Source organism: Camelus bactrianus, chromosome 13 (assembly GCF_048773025.1).
Source record: "Camelus bactrianus isolate YW-2024 breed Bactrian camel chromosome 13, ASM4877302v1, whole genome shotgun sequence".
NCBI lineage: Eukaryota > Metazoa > Chordata > Mammalia > Artiodactyla > Camelidae > Camelus > Camelus bactrianus.
The window spans coordinates 71,589,866-71,607,830 of record NC_133551.1 but is presented as its reverse complement, the minus strand read 5'-3'; the positions used below and the strand labels follow the sequence as shown (position 1 = coordinate 71,607,830).

Below are 17,965 nucleotides of genomic sequence, written 5' to 3'. Positions count from 1 at the left end.
GGCCTGCCTTGCGGGGCGTTTCCGGGGATTGGGATTAAAGCTAAGTGAGCAAGCACTCAGCTCAGCCAGACACACACCAGGTGCTACAGAAACCAGTGCTTGTGGAGGCGGGGAGGGAAAGTGGAGTTGGCAGCGCTGCATTCTCTCCGTTCCCTAAACAGGATGCCTGTCTCTGTGTGATATTCTGCTGCTCTTCGTGCCCATTTTACCCTGATTTCTCCAGAAAAGGGATGGGGGAGGAGGAGCACAGGCATGGGGCTTTGCCTGGAGGGTCCCCCCACGGCAGGGCGCTGGTGAAGGCTGGGGGGGGCTCCCTACAACCCGCTGTAAAGCCCTGGCCCTGATGGCCCCTGTGTGGGCTCCTCCCTCCTCCCAGCCCACACTCCAGGGTCCTTGAGGCCTGGGCCCAGTCAGCAGCCCAGGGCCGTGTCCAGCGAACCTCCGTCACCCAGTTCCAGCAGGCTGGGCCCAGAGCCCACCCCAGGCCCAGGGCGGACGTCAGGCACTGGCTCAGGCTGGCCACCAGAGGGCACCTCCTGGTGCTGATGACTGCTCCAGCCCCGGGGAAGGGGAAGCAGGTGAGGTGGGGCCCAGCTGGGTTGGGAGGTCCAAAATGACCTGAGAATCAGTGGCTTCAGAATCAGCTTCATTCAACCCAGGGGGCAAGGGTGGCTGGATGCTTATCCAGGTGCCCAGTGGCCTTGTGGACAGCACCCCTAGGGTTCTCAGAGCCTCCTGTTCTGGCAGCCAACTAGCAGCCCATCAGCGCACATTCACTGAGCACCGACAGAGTGCCAGCCCAGTGCTGGTCCACTGCAAGGACATGCCCTGGGTCACATCTATTAGGGAGACAGACATCTACATTCATTGTAAATCATTGGTGCAGTCTAGCATCGTGATAGGTACAGGGGGTCAGTAGCAATTTTTTGTCAAGTTTTTTTTTTTTCTCATTAGAAAATGAAACATGCTCTTCACAAAACAAATCAGAAAATATAAGTGAAAAATTTCTTTCATCTCTCTCTCCACCCAAAGATAACTGCCAGTCTGTCTCCAGGCCAGAAGCATTAGTTCTAATACCAGCAAATGGTGACAAGAGCTTCTTGGCCTAGCAGGAGGGAGGAGGGCACAGTGAGATCCAGGCACTGCGTGACAGTCTAGGGACACGTCATCTCGGGACACAGCCGCAGGGCTGCTGGCAGGCCACACAGTGTTCCTCAAGATGAGGTGGCATCATCAAGAATCCTGTTTCAGGGCACCAAGAAGTATGTGATAGACTCTAGAAAAAGATTAAAGTGCTTTGTTTCAAATTGAATTGAAAGGAACTAGCTTTGGTTATTTGCAGAATTCACATATTCACATATGCAGGAATTTGGCCATAGCAGACTCAGGGGTCTCAGGGCATTTTATTTCTAGATCTGTGTTTCAAGACAATTTTTTTCCCTCAGAGTATGTTTATAAACACTTTCACTCCACGTCAGTCAGCAAAGGCAGGCAGGGACCCCAATACTGATGGAGAAACAGAGGCTTGTACAAACTGAAAGTAGATGCCAGAAATGGGAGCTCGGGGGCTGAATCCCAGCCCTCCTCTTTCTGCCACGCGAACACACGCACGGGGCAGCCCTCAGCTAACAATGGGAGCAGGTTTTACATCTCATGCTGGCACAGACTCCCTTAGAGAGTCCCTGGTCTGCCCAGAGTAGTCACCGGGGGCTTGGGCTCTGGTGTCAGACCACTCAGGAGGGGTGGGGCCTCAGACAGGTGACTTAACTTTGTAAAGCTTGAGTGGGGAGAGTGATGCCCGCATCACAGGCTGTACCTGGCACAGGTAGGCCTCACTGAGCAGTAGCCATCATTGGTCCATTCATCTCCGAGTCTCCAGCCACGTGAGAGGATGGGGATGAGGCAGTGACACGTGCTGATGGCCACATTACCCTTGGGCACCCTCTCTGTCTCCTCTGGGAGCCTCAGGGCTCACGGGAGAACGTGCGGCAATTCAAACTGTCCCACTTGTGCACACACAAATAGAGGCTCCGTTACTGGTTGGGGCAGGGCAGGAAAGGAATCCCGCCAGGTCACTTGGGACTCTGGAGGTCCAAGCCCATTGGGGTCAACTTCTCGTCTCTGGCTGTTCTCTCAGACCTGCAGCTGCAGGCCACTAGCCACAAAGCCCAGGCTGCCTGGCCCAACCCATCACCAGAGCCCCAGTGGACAGAGGAAGCGGAGAGAAACATCCTGGGCTCAGGGTAAGGAGATGCTCCCTCTGGGGATACACACTCTGAAGTGCGGGGATGAGGGAGTCACCAGCCCTCAAGGGCCTGGCAATCAGCTTCAAGCTCTTGGCATACCTGTCTTATGTATTTACTCTGTATTTTCCCCACCATCTTCTCTTCTGGGATGTTTCACTATTTTGAGAAAACAATGAGGAGTTCTCCTGCCCCACCTACTCTCTCTGGCCCGCAGGAGGCTTGGGCAGATGTGGGGGAAAAGAGGACACAGACTTAACTCACTTGACACCTTTTCTTGCTCACCCTCTTCCTAGTGCTCAACCTCCAGGAGCACCACGGGTTTGCTTCCCCGAGTGATGTGTTAACTTCTTCTGACTCAACTCCTCTTCCCAGGAAACAGAGAGCCCCCATTCTGCCCAGACTCCCAGCTCCAGCTGCAGTGGCCCAGATGCACCCACGGGGTCCAGGGCGGGCGCCCTGAAGGGCCAGGAGGGGACTGCAGCTCTGAGACCAGAGACCTCAAGGGCGAAGGAGAGGCCGAGCAAAGGCAGCTGGGGTAGAAGCAGAGTGTGCACCTATGTGCGGAAGAGGAGGGGTGGAGGTGGTGGTGGGGGCCAGGCGAAGGGGCTTTGCCTGACCCAAGGCCAGACCTGGGCTCTCTCTGGCCAGTGCTCGTCCGCAGGATCCCGGGGGAGCAGGCCCAGGCCAGTGGCTCTGCCCTTCTTCCTGGCCATGGGGGTGTCATGACACCCTCGGCCGTCAGGATGCACACCAGGGCCTCTCCCTGCAGGAGAAAATGCCTGCAACGCTGGCACCTGGAGGCACTACTCCGCCGGCTCCAGGGCTCCCAGCAGGCCCAGCGCCTGGCAGTGACGTGGCAGCGCTGGGTAGATGCTCAGGGGGCAGAGCAGCTGGCGCGGACACTGGTGAGCGGGCGCCCCTCCCGCCTCAGGCTGACCGCCCATCTCATCCCATTCCCAACCCGGACCCCTAGAAATGCTGCCTCTCAGTGTGCTCTTTGGACGGACAAAGGCTGAAACCTGGGCAACAGGCCCAGGAATCTGCATTGTTAACACACCTCAGATGAAACCCCCCTTGTCACATCCCCTGCCTGCTGGTGCTACAGGGTTGCGGGTGGGGAGGCTGCAGAGGGGCTGGGGGCTGTGAGGGTATCAGTGGGCCCAGCGAGGGGCTTTCTCGCCACTTTCCCCGTAGCTCAGGCAGTGGCACCTGAGATGGGCGTGGAGAATGTGGCGGCGGCGTGTCCTGCGGCTGCAGGTGGCTCGGCGATTATGGCAGCGGGAAGCCGGCTGGGTCCTCTCCCAGGTACTGGTGGGGCGGCCCTACCACTCGCCTGGGTGGTTTGAGCTGCAGGCCCTGCCTGCTTGCCGCCCCAGAAGCCCTTCATTTTCAGGGAGGGGTCAGTTCAGTTAGAGAAAACACAGCCTGGCTTCGGGAGCCCTTGATTCAGCTGTTGACCATGTGCTCAGCCCAGTCCTACCCTGTGACTGGTTTGGGAACAAGGCTTGGCTGGTGGCAGGGCTGCTGTCCCACGTGGGTCGCTGAGCTCCCCTCCTTAAAGAGCGTCCTTCCCTGACCACAAGTCAGATCTATTCTGAGCCCGTGCATTTGGCCTGGGGCAGAGGGAAGGGCCTCCTCTTCCCTCAGGGATAAAAGGAGCTGGGCCAGGGTGTCAGCCCAGCACTGACAGCACAGACCCAGGAGGGATCCAAACAGCCTTTCCTTCCCCCTCCCTGACTCCAGGCCTTTGAGAAGTGGCACCAGCGTCTGGCAGCCAGGGGCCAGTGGAGAGGTGCCACCAGCAGCCCGAGGCTCCTGAACAAAGCGGGCATATCAGGAGGCCAGGGAGCAGGCAGGGAGCGGCCAGAGCCCCTGCACGGGGTGGACTTGGGGCGGAGCAGGGGGCCCAGCTGCAGTTGTGACTGTTCCCATGGCCAGAAAAGCAACTGAGCCCCGCCTCCCGGGGAGGGAGCCGAGCCCCGCCAGTTCGGAGAGCGCAGGCGCAGGCCACAGGGCGCTCAGTCCTTGCGCTCTGAAGGACAATAAAACAATCTCCTTAGTCCCAGCTGCCTCTCAGTCTTTCCTAAAGGCTGCCCCTCACTTCAGCCAGCCGCTAAAGTGAGGAGGACGCGCCTTCGACCGGCTTCCTCTGTCATCAGGCTGCTCTGTGGCCCCCCGCCCGCCTCCCTGTTCCCACCCCCCACTTGTCAGTAAAGACCCCCAGGCAGGGGCTGGGACAGGGACCAGCCTGTGTGCATCTGCCACAGCAGACTGACTGAGGGCCGATTCCTGGGGAGCAGGACACACAGAGGGGACAGCAGCTGGCAGGAGGAGGGCCTGCCTGAAAAATAAGCCAGGAAGAAATGAGCCCTGCTCACCAAACCGTAACTTTGCCCTCGATGATAACAGGCAGGGCACCCCCGCACCCTCCACGGCCAGGGGAGAAAGGGGAAGGCCACAGGCTCCACCACGCACAAGGGTTCAGACACCTTTAACCCTTAAAAGGCACTTTCTCACTTGAGCCACGGGAACAGAGATAACTGTCTCAAACAGAGCTGGAGAAAGAGGGGAAACCTAGCTGAACTCTCAGGTAGAAGGAGGCAAGAACTATTACTAGGTTTCAGTCTAAGGTCCATCCTGGGGCCAGTGCCGTGGCAGGGTAGTCAGTAGGCAGGGCAGTGGTCCCCCACTTCGCCCCCGAGCAGGTAGATCCCGGCTGCCAGCCCTTGGAGGTGGAAGGGTGCTGCACCCTGACCTTGCCACGTCTCCTCCACGGTCCCACAGTGCCTGCTACCATGTTTGCTTCGCTCGTCCTCCACACGCCCAAGAGCAAGGTCACTGGCAGTCCCAGGTTGGCTCCAGGGGCTCCATTGGCAGCAACCCCTCTTGGGGACGATGGTGTCCCGCCCACCATGGTGCCCCTCCAGGACGGGGCTGCTCCCCACAGGAGCACAGACTGTCAGTGAGCAGGGAACCCAGGCTCCCGTGTGGGGCTGACTCAGGTCCAGCCAGAGCCCACAAGCCTCACACTAGTCTAGCTGCCACCATCGTGTTGGGGAGTGGAGGCCAGGGCTGGGGAGAAATGAAGGAGAACAGGGGTCCCCAGGAGAACCGGGACTGGGGAGAAGGAAGGTGGGACACGGTGGCCTCAAGCTAAGGGTGCTGGGGTGCAGGGTCATGGAGCCTCCATCTCCCTCTCATTCTGGGGGGCCCGGTTGAGAAGCTCAAATGTGTCTTCTACCACCTGCCACAGGCAGTTGTCCAGCGGAAACTCATTGTCCACCAGGTTGACCAGGAAGTAGTTGTCGTGGATGTGCTGGATGATCATGCGGGATGGGGACTCCTCCTCATACAGCTTGCCCCACTGCTCGGTCCACAGCGCGAAGGCCTCGTCCTGCACGCGCACAGAGAAAGGCAGCAGGGCACAAGTACACACACAGTCCCACACAGGCAAGGTTAACAGGCTGACCCTGGGTCAGGGCTCCACGCTCAGCACCCCAAGGGTCCCTGCTGCCGCCCAACAGGACGTTTCCAAAAACAGAACCTGGCCCGCCGCCAGTGCCACCTCCCACCCCCTAGTCCAGAAGTAAACTCCATCGGTCAGAGTCAGGGCACTGACAGCCCTGGGGAGTGCGGCCTTTGGCCACACCCTCAGTGATACCCAGCGACACTGCCTGCCCAAGGCTCTGGAGGTGGGCGGGGCAGGCCTGCTCCCCAAACCCTTACCTTCCAGAACATGAAGCTGACTGGATCCACCACCGTGGGCTGGATGATCTCTCGCCCAGGGAAGATGCCCCAAGTGACGGCGTTGGGCTGCAGCTCAGGGGCGTTGGTGATGTTTTCGCCCTGGGGCGGGGGTGAGAGCAGACCCGGGGCACAGACAGCTGCGGTCCCCTGCGGACCTGCCGGGAGCGCGCTCCGCCCCGTGCCCTCTGGCTCGGTGGCCCTGTGAGCAGCGCTGCTCGCCCCGCCGGCCAGAAACCCAGAGGCCTTCCTGGGCTTTCCCTTCTCTTCCTACGCTCCAACCAGCTCTGCGGCCAGTGGCTCCGCTCACTCCGCTCCAGCCTCTCCCCTCGTGTCCTGCCCAGCCGGGCCTCTCTCTGCTATTCAACCTTCCACAGGGACTGCTGACTCTAACCTCCCCTGGCCCTGTTACCCACACGCTGTCCCCTGGAACCTGCCTAAAATCAAACATGAAAGTCACTCCACTGCTGGGAAAGGCTCCCACTTGCCTTCAGGGGAAAACCCCAATTCCAAGCAGGACAGTTGAGACCCCTGAGGACCTGGCCCCGGCTGAGCACTCTGACCCCACTCAGCAGCGATGCCTTTGCCCACCCTTTGCCCTTTTCCTGGAACGCCCTTCTCCTCCTTGTCCTTAAAGATTCAGGCCACACAGGACCCCTCTGAACACCTCCTCTGACCTCCCAAGTTAGACGTCCCTCCCCTGGCTCCCCATGGTGAACTTGATCATTATGAAGGACAACTGCTCACACCCATCTGTCATTATCCACGGATGGCCTCCGTCTCTAGGCTGGGGGCTCCGGTGGGCAGGGGCCCGGCTCTGTCTGGCACAATGCCTGGCCGGCTGGGCGCTCTGTGACTGCTGAGCGGAGGAGTAAACCCTGGTGCCCTGGCCCTGCTGGGCACAGCTGGACCCGGAGCTTGCTTACCTTCACGTCCACAATGTGGTAATTAACCCGCAGCTCGTACTTTTTCAGCACCTGTAAAAGTGCTTCCGTCGTCTCTCGGGAAGTGAAGAACTCTAAGTAGGCCTGCGGGAGAGAGCCAGGTGCTATCAAAGGACCCCCCAGTCCCCACTGGGCGCCTTCTCTGGGTGCTTCAGGGTATGCCATGTGCTCAGAAACACTGGACGCCAGCCCTCCTGACCGTCCCAGGGAGGCACTGACATGGACCTGCGTGGCAGAACACTTAAGGCATTGGGACTAGCCCGTGGCCACTAGCTGGTGGTGGAGTCAGCAAATACATAAGCAAAGCCAGGGGAGCAGGTATGTGATTCCTCGATCTGGACAGGTCTAAGGGACATCTGCCACCCTTCGTCCAACTGGGGAAGTTTCCATGGAGAAGTCATTTCAGAAGCTGTACAGGGGCCGTTTGGCAAGTAAAGCAAGAGAGGCCTGACACCCGACACCCCCCACCCACCAGGTGGTGACATTGATGAGGAGGGCTTCCCCAGTACCACCTGTCTGTCAGGGATTAAGCTGGATTTATTTAAATTCATTTGATATAACACTCATAAAACTACATGGTGGGCACTGTTAGCCCCATTTTACAGACGAGGAAACTAAGTTCAGGGAAGTTGAGCAACTTGTCTGCACTGACGGTAAACAGCAGAGCCGGTGCTCAAACCCACGTCTTTCTAACTCCACAGCCCTCGGGCTTTAGTTCAGAATGTAATTTTCACTCCAGCAGCCCTAGGAGCAAGAGACCCACAAGGAACAGTATTAATCGCTCCCAGCCAATGAATGCTTCCCATGTCCTAAGCACTTTACGTGCTTTGTCATGTTTCATCCCCAGAACATCATGTGACATATACCCATTTTACAGAAGAGAAAGCCAAGGCTCAGTGCGGTCAAGTGACCAGCCTGCCCAGGTCTGTCTGACTCAGAGCCTGAGCTCCTGTCTGCTCTGATCCACTGCTGCTCAGAATAAAGAGCCCCCAGAGAGGAAGGCTGCTCTGTCCCCTTCCCTGGGGAACCCCGGGTGTCAGTCGAGGAGGGGTAGCCCTGTGCACCCATGCCAGACCTTCTGGAAGACATAGCCCCCACTGGGGCCCCAGCCCACGATGGGGTCGGAGGACGGCTTCCCGTTGATGTTGGGCTGGGAGTTGATGGTGAGGATGCCCCGCCGGTTCACTCGCAGCAGCTCCTCCTTCATCAGGCTGGTCTCAGCCGCCAGGGGCTCGTCATTCCAGGGCAGGCAAGTCACCTAAGGAGGGTGAGCGGCGCTGGGCAATGATCCAATCTGGCACCCTGGGTCCCTCCCTGTCAGAGAGCCAGCCCGTCTCTGCCTCCAGCAGCCCCTTCCGGGCACCCCAGGCCAGGACTCCCCAACTCACCCTTCTCCCTCTGCTGAGGCGCCACGTCCAGAGACAGAGACAAGGCCCCGGGTAGGTGGTCATGGCCCCACGGTCTGGCCCACAGGGCGAGGGGACGCAGGCAGGACTCCCACCCCAGCAGCACTCACTTTATAGCCGTCCTGGTTGGGCTCCCCTGAGAGGTAGCGCACAAAGACTTCGAAGACGCTTTCTTCACTGGTCAGCTCCTTCCCCCACATCTTCAGCAGCTCTTCCTTCGGGGACTTGCTCTTCAGGTAGAAGAGGTAGTAGTCCTTCAGCTCCCCAAAGGCTGGAGAGGAGGAATTGCCCCTGGCAGAGGAGGTGCCCGGGGGTCAAGGCGCACTCCTGACCTTGGGCTCCTGACAGACAGTAGCCTCTACCTGCCCCGGGGACCATTCCTCAACCAGGACTCCATGGACTCAACCAGGATCTGCTTCCCTCCTCCCAAGAAATAGTTCTTTTGCGATGGATTGTCCATGATTGTCCGTAGGTGCTCACCAGCGACCGTTGGGGAATTCATCCCACTCCTGGGTGCGGTAAATGTAACTCTTTGGTCTGGAGGCCCAGAAGATGGGACGGACGTCTTCCTCCCGGCGCTTGGGGTGGGCACTGATGGCCCAGGGCAGGGGACGTCTGGGTGAGAATGGAGACAGAAAGGGTCAGGGACTGGCCAGCGGGAGCAGGGCAGAGGGAGCACTGCTGAGCCTGGGTTCTTCCATCTGACTCAGAAATGCCAAGCCGGGCATGGAGTTCCCACTGAGACTGGAGCCCTAAGGGTGCCGCTAGCCCTGGCACAGACATCCCTCTGTGCCCCCTGCGGCGGCCAGCACTGCTCAGCGAACTCTTTCTGTGACTTCTCTCTGACATCCCTGTCCTCCTGACTCTCCTCTGTGGCTCCCAGGTCTGAATTTGGGGCCACTGGCCTCACCTGGGATCCTCGATCCACATGCCCAGACGCTTCAGAACCTCCATGGTGGCCACCTCACGGTTGAGGGTGTAGAAGTGCAGGCCTGGCACCAGGCCACTTTCCAGAAGCTCCCGGCACAGGCTCACGGCCTGCTCAATGCCATAGTTGCGGATGGCGGCGTCATTGTCCTTGATTGGCTCAATCACGTCCTTGATCTGCTGCGGCACCTCCAGCTTGGACAGCTTCACAAGCTGCCGGAGGGAGTGGTAGCCCTGCGCGAGACACGAGGGGGCTGTGGGTGCCATCTCCCAGCCTGTCTCTCACCCCAAATACCTATCCCCCACCAGGTCGCCTGGCCTCTGTCACATGACACAGAGAGACCCAGGAAAGTCAGACCACCCTGTACGGATACCCTTCTCTAGGCCAGCTTTTCCTGCTCTGCAGAGAACAGCATTCCTGTCTCTGGTCAGAGCCAGCCCTTTAGCCCCTAGAATATTTATTAATAACATAGTGGCCATCTAAGCCAGTGGTTCCCAAGCCTCAGCGATCACCAGAATCACCTGCAAAACTTAAGAAGTAATGTACAAAATCCCACGCCCCACCTCAGATCTACTAAATCAGAACTTCTAGGCATGGAATCTGGAAATCCATCTTTTGAAAAAGCTTATTAAATGATTCTGGTGACAGCCAAGTTTGGGAAACATTGATTTAACCAAAATTTACAAGAGTAACAATCCCTTTTAGTGTCACTTATCAGTAAGCCCCTCCATCAGGTACTGTTGCTATTTTGGTGGGGACATCAGAGGTCATCAACATGGGGCTGTAAGACAACATTTTGCAAGGACTAAGCATCTGCCTGACGACCATCTAATGAGTATTAAAGAAGGACTTTGGCCTGGACTCGGCACGTCACCCCAGGGCCCTGGCCTGTGCTAGGACGGGGTGGGGGTGGGGGGCTGGAGGAGGAGGGAGTCTGTTAGTCCACCAGGGACCCTCACCTGAATGGGGAAGATTCCAGGGAGGATGGGGCAGGTGATGCCCATCTCAGAGCAAGCTTTAAAGAAGCGGAAGAATGTGTCAGCCTCAAAGAACAGCTGGGTGATGATGAAGTCGGCCCCTGCAGCCACCTTCTCCTTCAGGTGCATCAGGTCTGCTTCAAAGCTCTCTGCATCGGGGTGGCCTTTGGGATAACCTGCCGATAGGGATGGCAGTAGAGAGAGGGGGGCTCCACCTGCTCAAGGTGAATGATGAAGGAACCAGAGAGCTGGGAACAGAGAGCCCCGGACGTGTCCCTTCCAACCCCTCGGCATGGGCAGGCTGAAGCGGTGATGGCTGGGCTCATCTGATGGGCCCTCTCGCCCTGCAGCTGACTCCTGGGGAGAGCTGGCTTAGAGCCACCCTCCCAAGAGTGGCGGGGAGACTGCCCCCAAATCCCCACACTGTCCTGCCTCATGCCCCTCGCAACCAGCCAGGCCAAGCAGGCCTTCACTCTGTGTGGAAAACAGAAAACACTACCTTCACACTGGCTAGGCAGCCGTGGGGTAATGGGCTTGACTCTAGGCACTGGGTTAAAACAGTGCTTTTAATTTAACATTAAAATTACGCAGGGGTCTAAGACAGCACAAAGTCACAAATCATGTCACACAGGAAGAAGTGAAGAGAGTGGAGGTGTTCTGCTTGAAGAAAAGGACAGGCAGAACGTGGTAGCTATTCCTAAATGCCCAAAGGTCTGCCGCCGGGACAAAGGATTCACCTTTGTCAAGTTCCTTATAAGTCAGATTCCGTGTTGCTCTGATGGCAGAACTAGGATCAGTTTCAGAGAGCTGCCTGACAATGGAACCACCAGCCCCACAAAGTAACTAACTCCTGGACTGTGAAAACCTGAGGCTGGGGACCCACCCAGTGCCGGGATGCCAGGATGCCAGGGGTGCTGAAGATGGAATTCCAGAATGCCTGGGAGGCGGGACCAGACGTCCCTTAGGTTCCTCACTAGCTCCAGGAACTGGATGACCACTTCCCTAAATGACTGAACTCACTAGGGGTCCTACTTGCACAGGAGACCAGAGGCCTTAATGAAACTCCAGGCCAAGCGCTGGCTTCCCCAGCCTGAGTCCAGGGCAAGGACCCCCAAGCCAGGAAGGCGGCAGATCTAAACCCACGCTGTTAGGAAGCCAAGCTGCTTTGTTGTTGTGATAAGGCAGTTTCATCCTTAAGAAATCTCGAGTCATCAAAAATGGATATGAAAACTATTGTTTCAGGTTTAAGGGGGTGGAATTAAACACCACAATTTCCCACTTTCAGTAACAAGGCTATTTTTCCAGCAAGAACTTCAGAAACAGAGGTTTTAATGGCTGAAACTCTCTCAAACCTCAGCAGTACCCAACAAACCCAGTAATTGCTTTCATTTAGATTTTGCTCAGTTTTACCATATTCTTGTATCATCACGGCCAGCGTGGTGCTATCTAATCCACTGGTCCTCTTTCTCACCCACTTTACCAGAAGCAAAGCGCCAAACCTCCCGGCAACTGTAGCTCCCAGCTCTGCTGGTTTTCCCTCGTCACCGATCCAATGCCCACTGCACACGGGCACACTCCCCAGTCAACTAACTGTCTTGCGGCCGTGCGAGCAACGACACTTGAGTTCCTAACTCCTCCTCTGGGCCTCCCAGACTCATCACCTCAACACCCCCTTCTCAACACTGAGAAGAGTGGACTCAGCCCAAAGTCCCCAAAGCAAGTAATTTCCTTAAAGCCACATGGCTTATTTTTCAAAAATTCAGATCACTTTGATTTGCTACTCTATAATGTAACCATGTTTATTTTAATTAAAAAATATGATTTTCCCCAAAATATCTGAGAAAAACTGTCATGCCAAGATGATGTGTCAAATTAATCCCCAGATTTCCTGTGTCCCTGGCACATGCGATCTCACCGATGACACTCAAGCCCCCATCTGAGAAGCTGAAGGCCCAGCTCCTATGAGTGGGGCAAGAGGAAAGGCCACCCCATCTGCTTCTAGCCAGTGAGCCTTGCCCCTTGGCTATAGCTGAAGGAACCAGAGTTGAGCTGAGAATTTGGAATTGCCACTGAGACCTGTCGATCAGTCTGGGTGACAGTTCAGAGCAGGCGGTGGGTCACGTGTGTACACATCAGGGACAGGAGAAGCGTACATATCAGGTCTACTGGATGAAGCAGGGAGCAGCGGGAGGCAGAGATGGGGGCCCTGGGGCCCCAGAGAGAATGAGGAAGGGCCTTGGAATCTAACTGCCCCCTGGTTCCAGCGCTTAATGAGGTCTGATGCCACTTCCTGAACTTGTCCTGAGATTCCCCGTACCCAGAATCTTAATAAATATACCTCTTTGGTTTAAAGAAAAATAGGGCTGGGAAGTAGGCTAACAGCAAGGAAAGGCAGAGGAACAAAAACTTAAGGGGTGACAGCCTGCCCCGGAGGGTATCGGATGGCAGAACGAGAGGCCAGACACTGTTTAATTCACCTCTGCACCGCCCCCACCCTGCGCAGGCGCAGGCCTGTGGTGCCTGGGTGACCAGGTCCTGAGCTGAACACCGGCGGGCTCTCTGTCCCCACCCACTGGGAGGCCCCGGCCACTCACCTGCCACACAGATGTCAAAGTAGTCACCAAACTCGCCTCGGATGTGCTTCACCAAGTCTGCGGCATAGTTGAAGCCTCCTTCCTCCTCTTCCCACTGGTCACCTATGGGGTCTGCAGGGTTGAGGTCACAGTGCTGGGTCTCACCCAATCTCCAGGTCGCCTCTCTGTTCCTTCTCCCTACCCTACACCCAGGACCATGAGCTCCTCGGAGGCAGAGCGTTCATATTATTTAAGTTAGTGTCTCTGCCTGCTGGCACAGCACTCAGTAAACAGTGGGAGGGAAGACAGCAGCCAGCCCGTCAAACACTCACCGAGTACCACCTCGGCGGGCACTGTGCTGGCAGTGGTGGACAGGGAACAGTGCTCTCCATTCAGCCTGGAGCATTGGAGAGCCCGTCCCTACTCAAACCTAGGTGTGTCCAGGCCCCCTCACCCAAACCCACTGCTCGCTCTCCCACTCCCTGGGAACCTTTGCCTCCCGGGAGAATCTTCTGCTCAAGTGAGAAGTGGTCTCTGCTGTGGGGAGCATGAAGCCACGGGTTCCCGCACAGCAGGATCCAGCTTCCCACACTTGTGTGGCCCAATGACAGCAGGTGCCAGAGGCATAACCTGCTATTCTCAGTCCTGGGACTCATGGCAGAACCGAGCTCTCTGACTGGCTCAAAAGCTGGCTGCAGCCAGTGGTCGATTAAGCTGGGTACAGTCAGGCCAGAGGGTTATCAAGCACTAGTTGTAGTCAGGCCTGAACTCCTCCTGCGAGGTCAAGAAGTCAAGAGGTGGCTCCATCTGCGTGTCGCCCTTGGTACGCCCGACCCACGATGCCTACTGATGCTACTGGCAGGGGTGGGGCCGAGTGTACTCAGTGCGGGACCCGGAGAAAAGTAAAGGACCATTCCAGGGACAGAAGAAGTCTCTGGGAAGGCAAGACCCCAGAGAGTAGAGTGCTGGCTCCACACCTCCCCTCAGTGCCAAGATGTTTTTCAGGCCCAGCTGCTTGGCCTTGTGCAGATGGCCCGTGATCTCCTCCCGGCTCTGATGGCAGCAGGTCATGTGCAGGATGGTCTCCAGGCCACAGTAATTCACAGCGGTGCTGGCGATCACCATGGAGGAGGTCTCCTTGTCTGAGCCAGGGTCCCCTGCTGGGTGCCAGGTCACATCTATGAAGAGGGGCCCACCTGCCCCCATCCGGTCAAACCTGCAGGGAATTTCTTTCTGAAGAGGGGCTCCTGGGGGCGCACCACCATTTGCCACCTTCTCATGGGGTCTGGGAGTCAGAGAAGCATCACGAGTCAGGTTGGAATCAGACTGACCTGCAGTCATATCCTGGCTTTGCTAGTCATTAGCTGTGTGATCTTGGGAGAATTACTTAATTTCTCTGAGCCTCAGTTTCCTCATTTCTACACTATGGCAGAGGACAGTGCCTACTTCATAATGACACCGAGCGTATCGTGATACGTGGCTCCATGGCTCTTAGAACACTGCTGGGTACACAGTGAACATGCAATCAATGTGCCATTATTATGATTTCTCTTGTGATGAAGACAGTCCACAACGACAAGGAAACCATTGTGTGGGAGAGCAGCAATTTGGACTTTTCAAAGTGCTTGCACATTTATTATCTCGGGTGAGTTAAGGCATTTTGATGGTGAAGAGTTCCCTGAGAGTGGCAAGCAGGGCCTGATTCCAGGGACAGAGGGTCAGGAGACACAAGTTTCTTTCATGCTGCCCCCCAGTCCTGATGCAGCAGCCGGGAGTCCTGCGGAGCAAGGACGCACTTCCCGAACTAGAATTGAGAGCCACGCCTGTGCACATGCGCTATGTTATATGCTAGAACACTGTGCATTTGAACATCTTTGTGCCTTTAAACTTCACAGCCTTGGGAGCGACACGTGAGAAGTGCAAGTGATAAAAAGCATCAACTTTAAAAAAATGAACTGTGATTCATAAAATGCTAATGGAATCCAGCTGGCATTTCTAGATCTCAAGAGGCACAATCCAAATTCCTAACTTGCTGAAAATGTTCTCCAAGCTGCTGTTTTGTCACTTCTTAAACTCTACTCAAGATCTAGCCCCAAGTTCTGCCAAAGAATGCAGTCTGAGAGAATTAACATTTTTAACTCTTTGAAGAGCGTGTCTAAAAATTTCAGGTGTTTGAAGGGACTTTTACAGGCAACAGAAGCTGCAAATCAAAGGATCTACCCTGGCTTTGCTTTTTCCCAATCCCTGTGGCTGCCTTTTTCTGCCGGGTCAAAGTGCAGCCCTGCCTCGGGACTGACAGCTCACCTTTTCCTCCTGCCCCCACCCCCCAGTCTGGCCCTATTCCTTAATCTTATATCAGCTCACCTTGAGATGAGATTGACTGCGCCCTGAGCAGTTCGAGGAGGGAAGAATTCCAGGGAGAACCACTTGTCGCCAGATTCCATCCTCCGCTTCATCTTCTCCTTGAGTTTCTCATGCCGCTCAGGGTCCAGCCCCGGGGTGGAACACCTCGAACTCTCCTTGGAGCTCTCGCTGCCACTGCTGCTGCCCTCCGAGCGGGGGTTGGGGCCACCATTCCCTCTGGGTTCATTCACCATGGCCGAGTTCCTGCTGCACGGGGTGAGGGCGGGGGGCGTGAGACGGCAGGCAGCCAAGAGCCCAGCGCGGCAGGGTCAAGTGAGAGATGATGCATTTCCAGGCAGGAAGAAGACCGGCGGGGGTAAGGGTGACGATGCCCCCGCCCCGTGGCTCTGCACGCCACAGTTACCGCCGTCTGCGCTGCCTCGCTCCAAGCTTTGCCCTCCGTCGCTGCCTGACTCCACATAGACAGCCCCCACCCAGCACAGAAACATGCTCCTTCAGCCCAGGGAGCCTCCGTGACTGCTACCTGATGCAGGGTGGCACAGAGAACCTCGCGCTGCCGGCCTCCGAGGCCCGCATTCCTCGGGAGGGGCAGCAGGGTCCCACTGCGGGGACCCTGGGTTTTGGCCGGTCCATCTCTGCCAGTTTAGACTCAGACCCCAGACCTCTGGGGAAGAAACGGGTGTGTCCGACTGGGCGGAGCTGTGACAAAGGAAGAGCCCGGAGCTGGAGCTGGGGCCGGAGGCGCAAGGGGGCGGGGGCAAGGCTTCTAGGCAAGAGGGAGGGCTGAGGCTCTAGTTGTAGAAAGGGGAAGGAAGGAGGGGGACGCGGAGCTGGACACCGCAGGGTTTGGGTGGAGATGAGGCCAACAGATGTTCAGGGTCACTGGATCACTCTCTGAAGAAGGAACAGCTTGGCCTGGCCCTGCCTGGTACATCTATTAGTAGGAACAGTTTGCATGCATGAAAGATGGAAGGGGTGAGGGCTTGACAAAGCAGCCAGATTTCTCCTGAGTTTGTGCTACTCCAAAAAGACCATATCATGGGTAAGAATTTGACATTGGCTGGGTTCCAAAAGTAGCCAGACCCAGGTTCAGTAAGGGCGTGAATTTATGTCCAGTTCAGAACAAGGGCTGTCCGGCCTGTGCCTGCCTTCCGGGCTGTTCCTACATACACCACTGAAGTCGGTTAAAGTAATTATAGTGACTGCACAGCTACCAGAGCTGAGGCCCTGAGCCATGGCAACCACAGGCAGGCCCGCAGGGGCACCATGCCACTGGGCAGTTTGGTGGAGAAAATCAGACAAAAGCTTTAAAACAAAACACTACTCTCGCACAACAAGGTGCAAACACCCAGTGGTGAAAATTGGGTATCTGGCGACTTTGGAGCATTAGAGGGACAACCAGGCCAAGTTCATGCCTTTCAGGGAATGTCCACTGCTAAGCTGGTGTTCTTAACCATTTTGGGGTCCTAGGCTCTCGAGAAACTGATGAGATCTGTTGCTTCTCTCTTACTAAAACATACAAGTGCACATAACACACACTGGTACATCCAAAGCCACGGAGTTGACACCAGACTTTGCTTTCTACTCCTAGGGATGCTCATTTTGATTCTGACCCCAAATTCCAGTTTCTCCGTGGGGATGAACATCAGGAGTGAGAAAGGGGAGAGTGTCAAGGTCAGCCTAGCTGGCCTTTCTCCGGAATTCAAGAGAGAGCCTCATTATTTGTCTGCTGGAACAAAGCCAAGAGAGTGGGGAGGAGGCTGGACCCCTACAAACTATCTGCTCTTTCATTTTTTCCATAAAGACTTACTGCGTTCCTAGTATGTGCCAGGCACTGGCCTTCTTTCAAACTTTTTCACGTGCTACCACTTACTCACTTCAAGCTGGGCTCCCATAGCACCCTGGGTTGTAACTGTGGGTTCACAGATTTGTCTCCCCTCCCTCTTCCCAGCTCGCTGAGACCAGGGCCAGGTATTCTGCCTATGGTACCCCAGTGCCTGGCACACAGTAGCAACTAATAGCCAGTACTCACTGCCGGCCAACGGGCCAGGCACTGTTGTTACTTTCTCAAAACAACCCTCTGCCATTTACTGAGCACTTAATCAGTGCCAAGCACCGAGCAGTGGGGAAATACGGAGCCCACCACTCCCAGCAAGGTTCGGGTGTGCACCTGTGTGCGGCCCGATGCAGTGCGTGCCGGGATAGCAGTGCTAGCGGCCCAAGGCTCCTCTCCAGGTGCTCGGCGAGAAGGCAGGTTTAAAGGGCTCGAGCCGAAGAGACGCCTCTGGCCCAGGTGGCTCGTGGGCCGCAAATCAAGTCACCAGGTCACTGGGTCATGGGCGGGGGCGGAAACGAGGGCCCAGGCCCGGTCCCGGGGCACCAGGTCACCGCCCCTGTCTCCGAGCCACCTCAACCCTGAGATCCAGGACCGGAAGCCCAAAGCGAGTCTTTGCTTCAGGGTTGGGGGTCGCGGGGGTAGGGGTTACAATAGGCCCGCGGAGGTCGCGCGCCCGCAGAGAGGTTGGGCCAGCTTCCACTGCTCCCCGCTCACAGGCAAGAGGTCCGGGTGGGTGGTCCTCAACTCCCCGGTCTCTCTTCCCGGCGACCCCATGCCTCGCCATCACTCACCTTCGGGTCGCGGATGACTCAGAGCGCGCGCAGGTGGCAGCTGCTTGGCCGCTCTGGGGGGCACCAGCGGAGGGGGCGGGGCGCCTGCGGAGGGGCGGGGCGAGCCTGTGGGGGGCGAGGCGCAGGTGTCAGGTTGCTGAGGGGAGGCGGGGCCA

The 17,965-nt window shown here is 56.8% G+C and overlaps 2 protein-coding genes across 5 annotated transcripts in view; one reads left to right on the top strand and one right to left on the bottom strand.

The window, feature by feature from the left end:
• Positions 1 to 4,168, top strand: part of C13H1orf167 (chromosome 13 C1orf167 homolog) — a 21,087-nt gene extending 16,919 nt beyond the window's left edge. Inside the window, 7 exon segments of the mRNA XM_074377419.1 lie at positions 377 to 578; positions 2,138 to 2,243; positions 2,619 to 2,781; positions 3,016 to 3,151; positions 3,441 to 3,551; positions 3,990 to 4,085; positions 4,088 to 4,168. Of these exon segments, the coding sequence (XP_074233520.1) occupies positions 377 to 578; positions 2,138 to 2,243; positions 2,619 to 2,781; positions 3,016 to 3,151; positions 3,441 to 3,551; positions 3,990 to 4,085; positions 4,088 to 4,168 (895 nt within the window).
• Positions 1,385 to 17,965, bottom strand: MTHFR (methylenetetrahydrofolate reductase). Of its 4 annotated transcripts, none has more exons than XM_010957529.3 (12): positions 17,811 to 17,965; positions 15,183 to 15,428; positions 13,796 to 14,034; positions 12,840 to 12,950; positions 10,228 to 10,421; positions 9,251 to 9,501; positions 8,821 to 8,955; positions 8,451 to 8,631; positions 8,010 to 8,192; positions 6,917 to 7,018; positions 5,973 to 6,092; positions 1,385 to 5,640 (listed from the first exon to the last, which is right to left on the bottom strand). In XM_010957529.3, the coding sequence occupies exons 2-12, from the start codon at positions 15,413 to 15,415 to the stop codon at positions 5,422 to 5,424; spliced, it is 1,968 nt and encodes a 655-aa protein (XP_010955831.1). In that variant the 5' UTR covers positions 15,416 to 15,428; positions 17,811 to 17,965; the 3' UTR covers positions 1,385 to 5,421. The 4 variants fall into 4 exon arrangements, with proteins under 4 accessions (XP_010955831.1, XP_045374486.1, XP_045374485.1 ...); XM_045518530.2 differs by having other exon boundaries at positions 15,183 to 15,425; positions 17,811 to 17,937; XM_045518529.2 differs by lacking the exon at positions 17,811 to 17,965 and adding an exon at positions 15,706 to 15,908 and having other exon boundaries at positions 15,183 to 15,425.

Coding starts and splice junctions, on each gene's coding strand:
- MTHFR (XM_010957527.3), bottom strand. CDS start 15,815: ATGGACCGGCCAAAACCCAGGGTCCCCGCAGTGGGACCCTGCTGCCCC. Junction 12,951..13,795: donor CATCTTGGCACTGAGGGGAG/GTGTGGAGCCAG, acceptor TCAACCCTGCAG/ACCCCATAGGTGACCAGTGG. Junction 6,093..6,916: donor ACCACATTGTGGACGTGAAG/GTAAGCAAGCTC, acceptor CCCCCGCCCCAG/GGCGAAAACATCACCAACGC.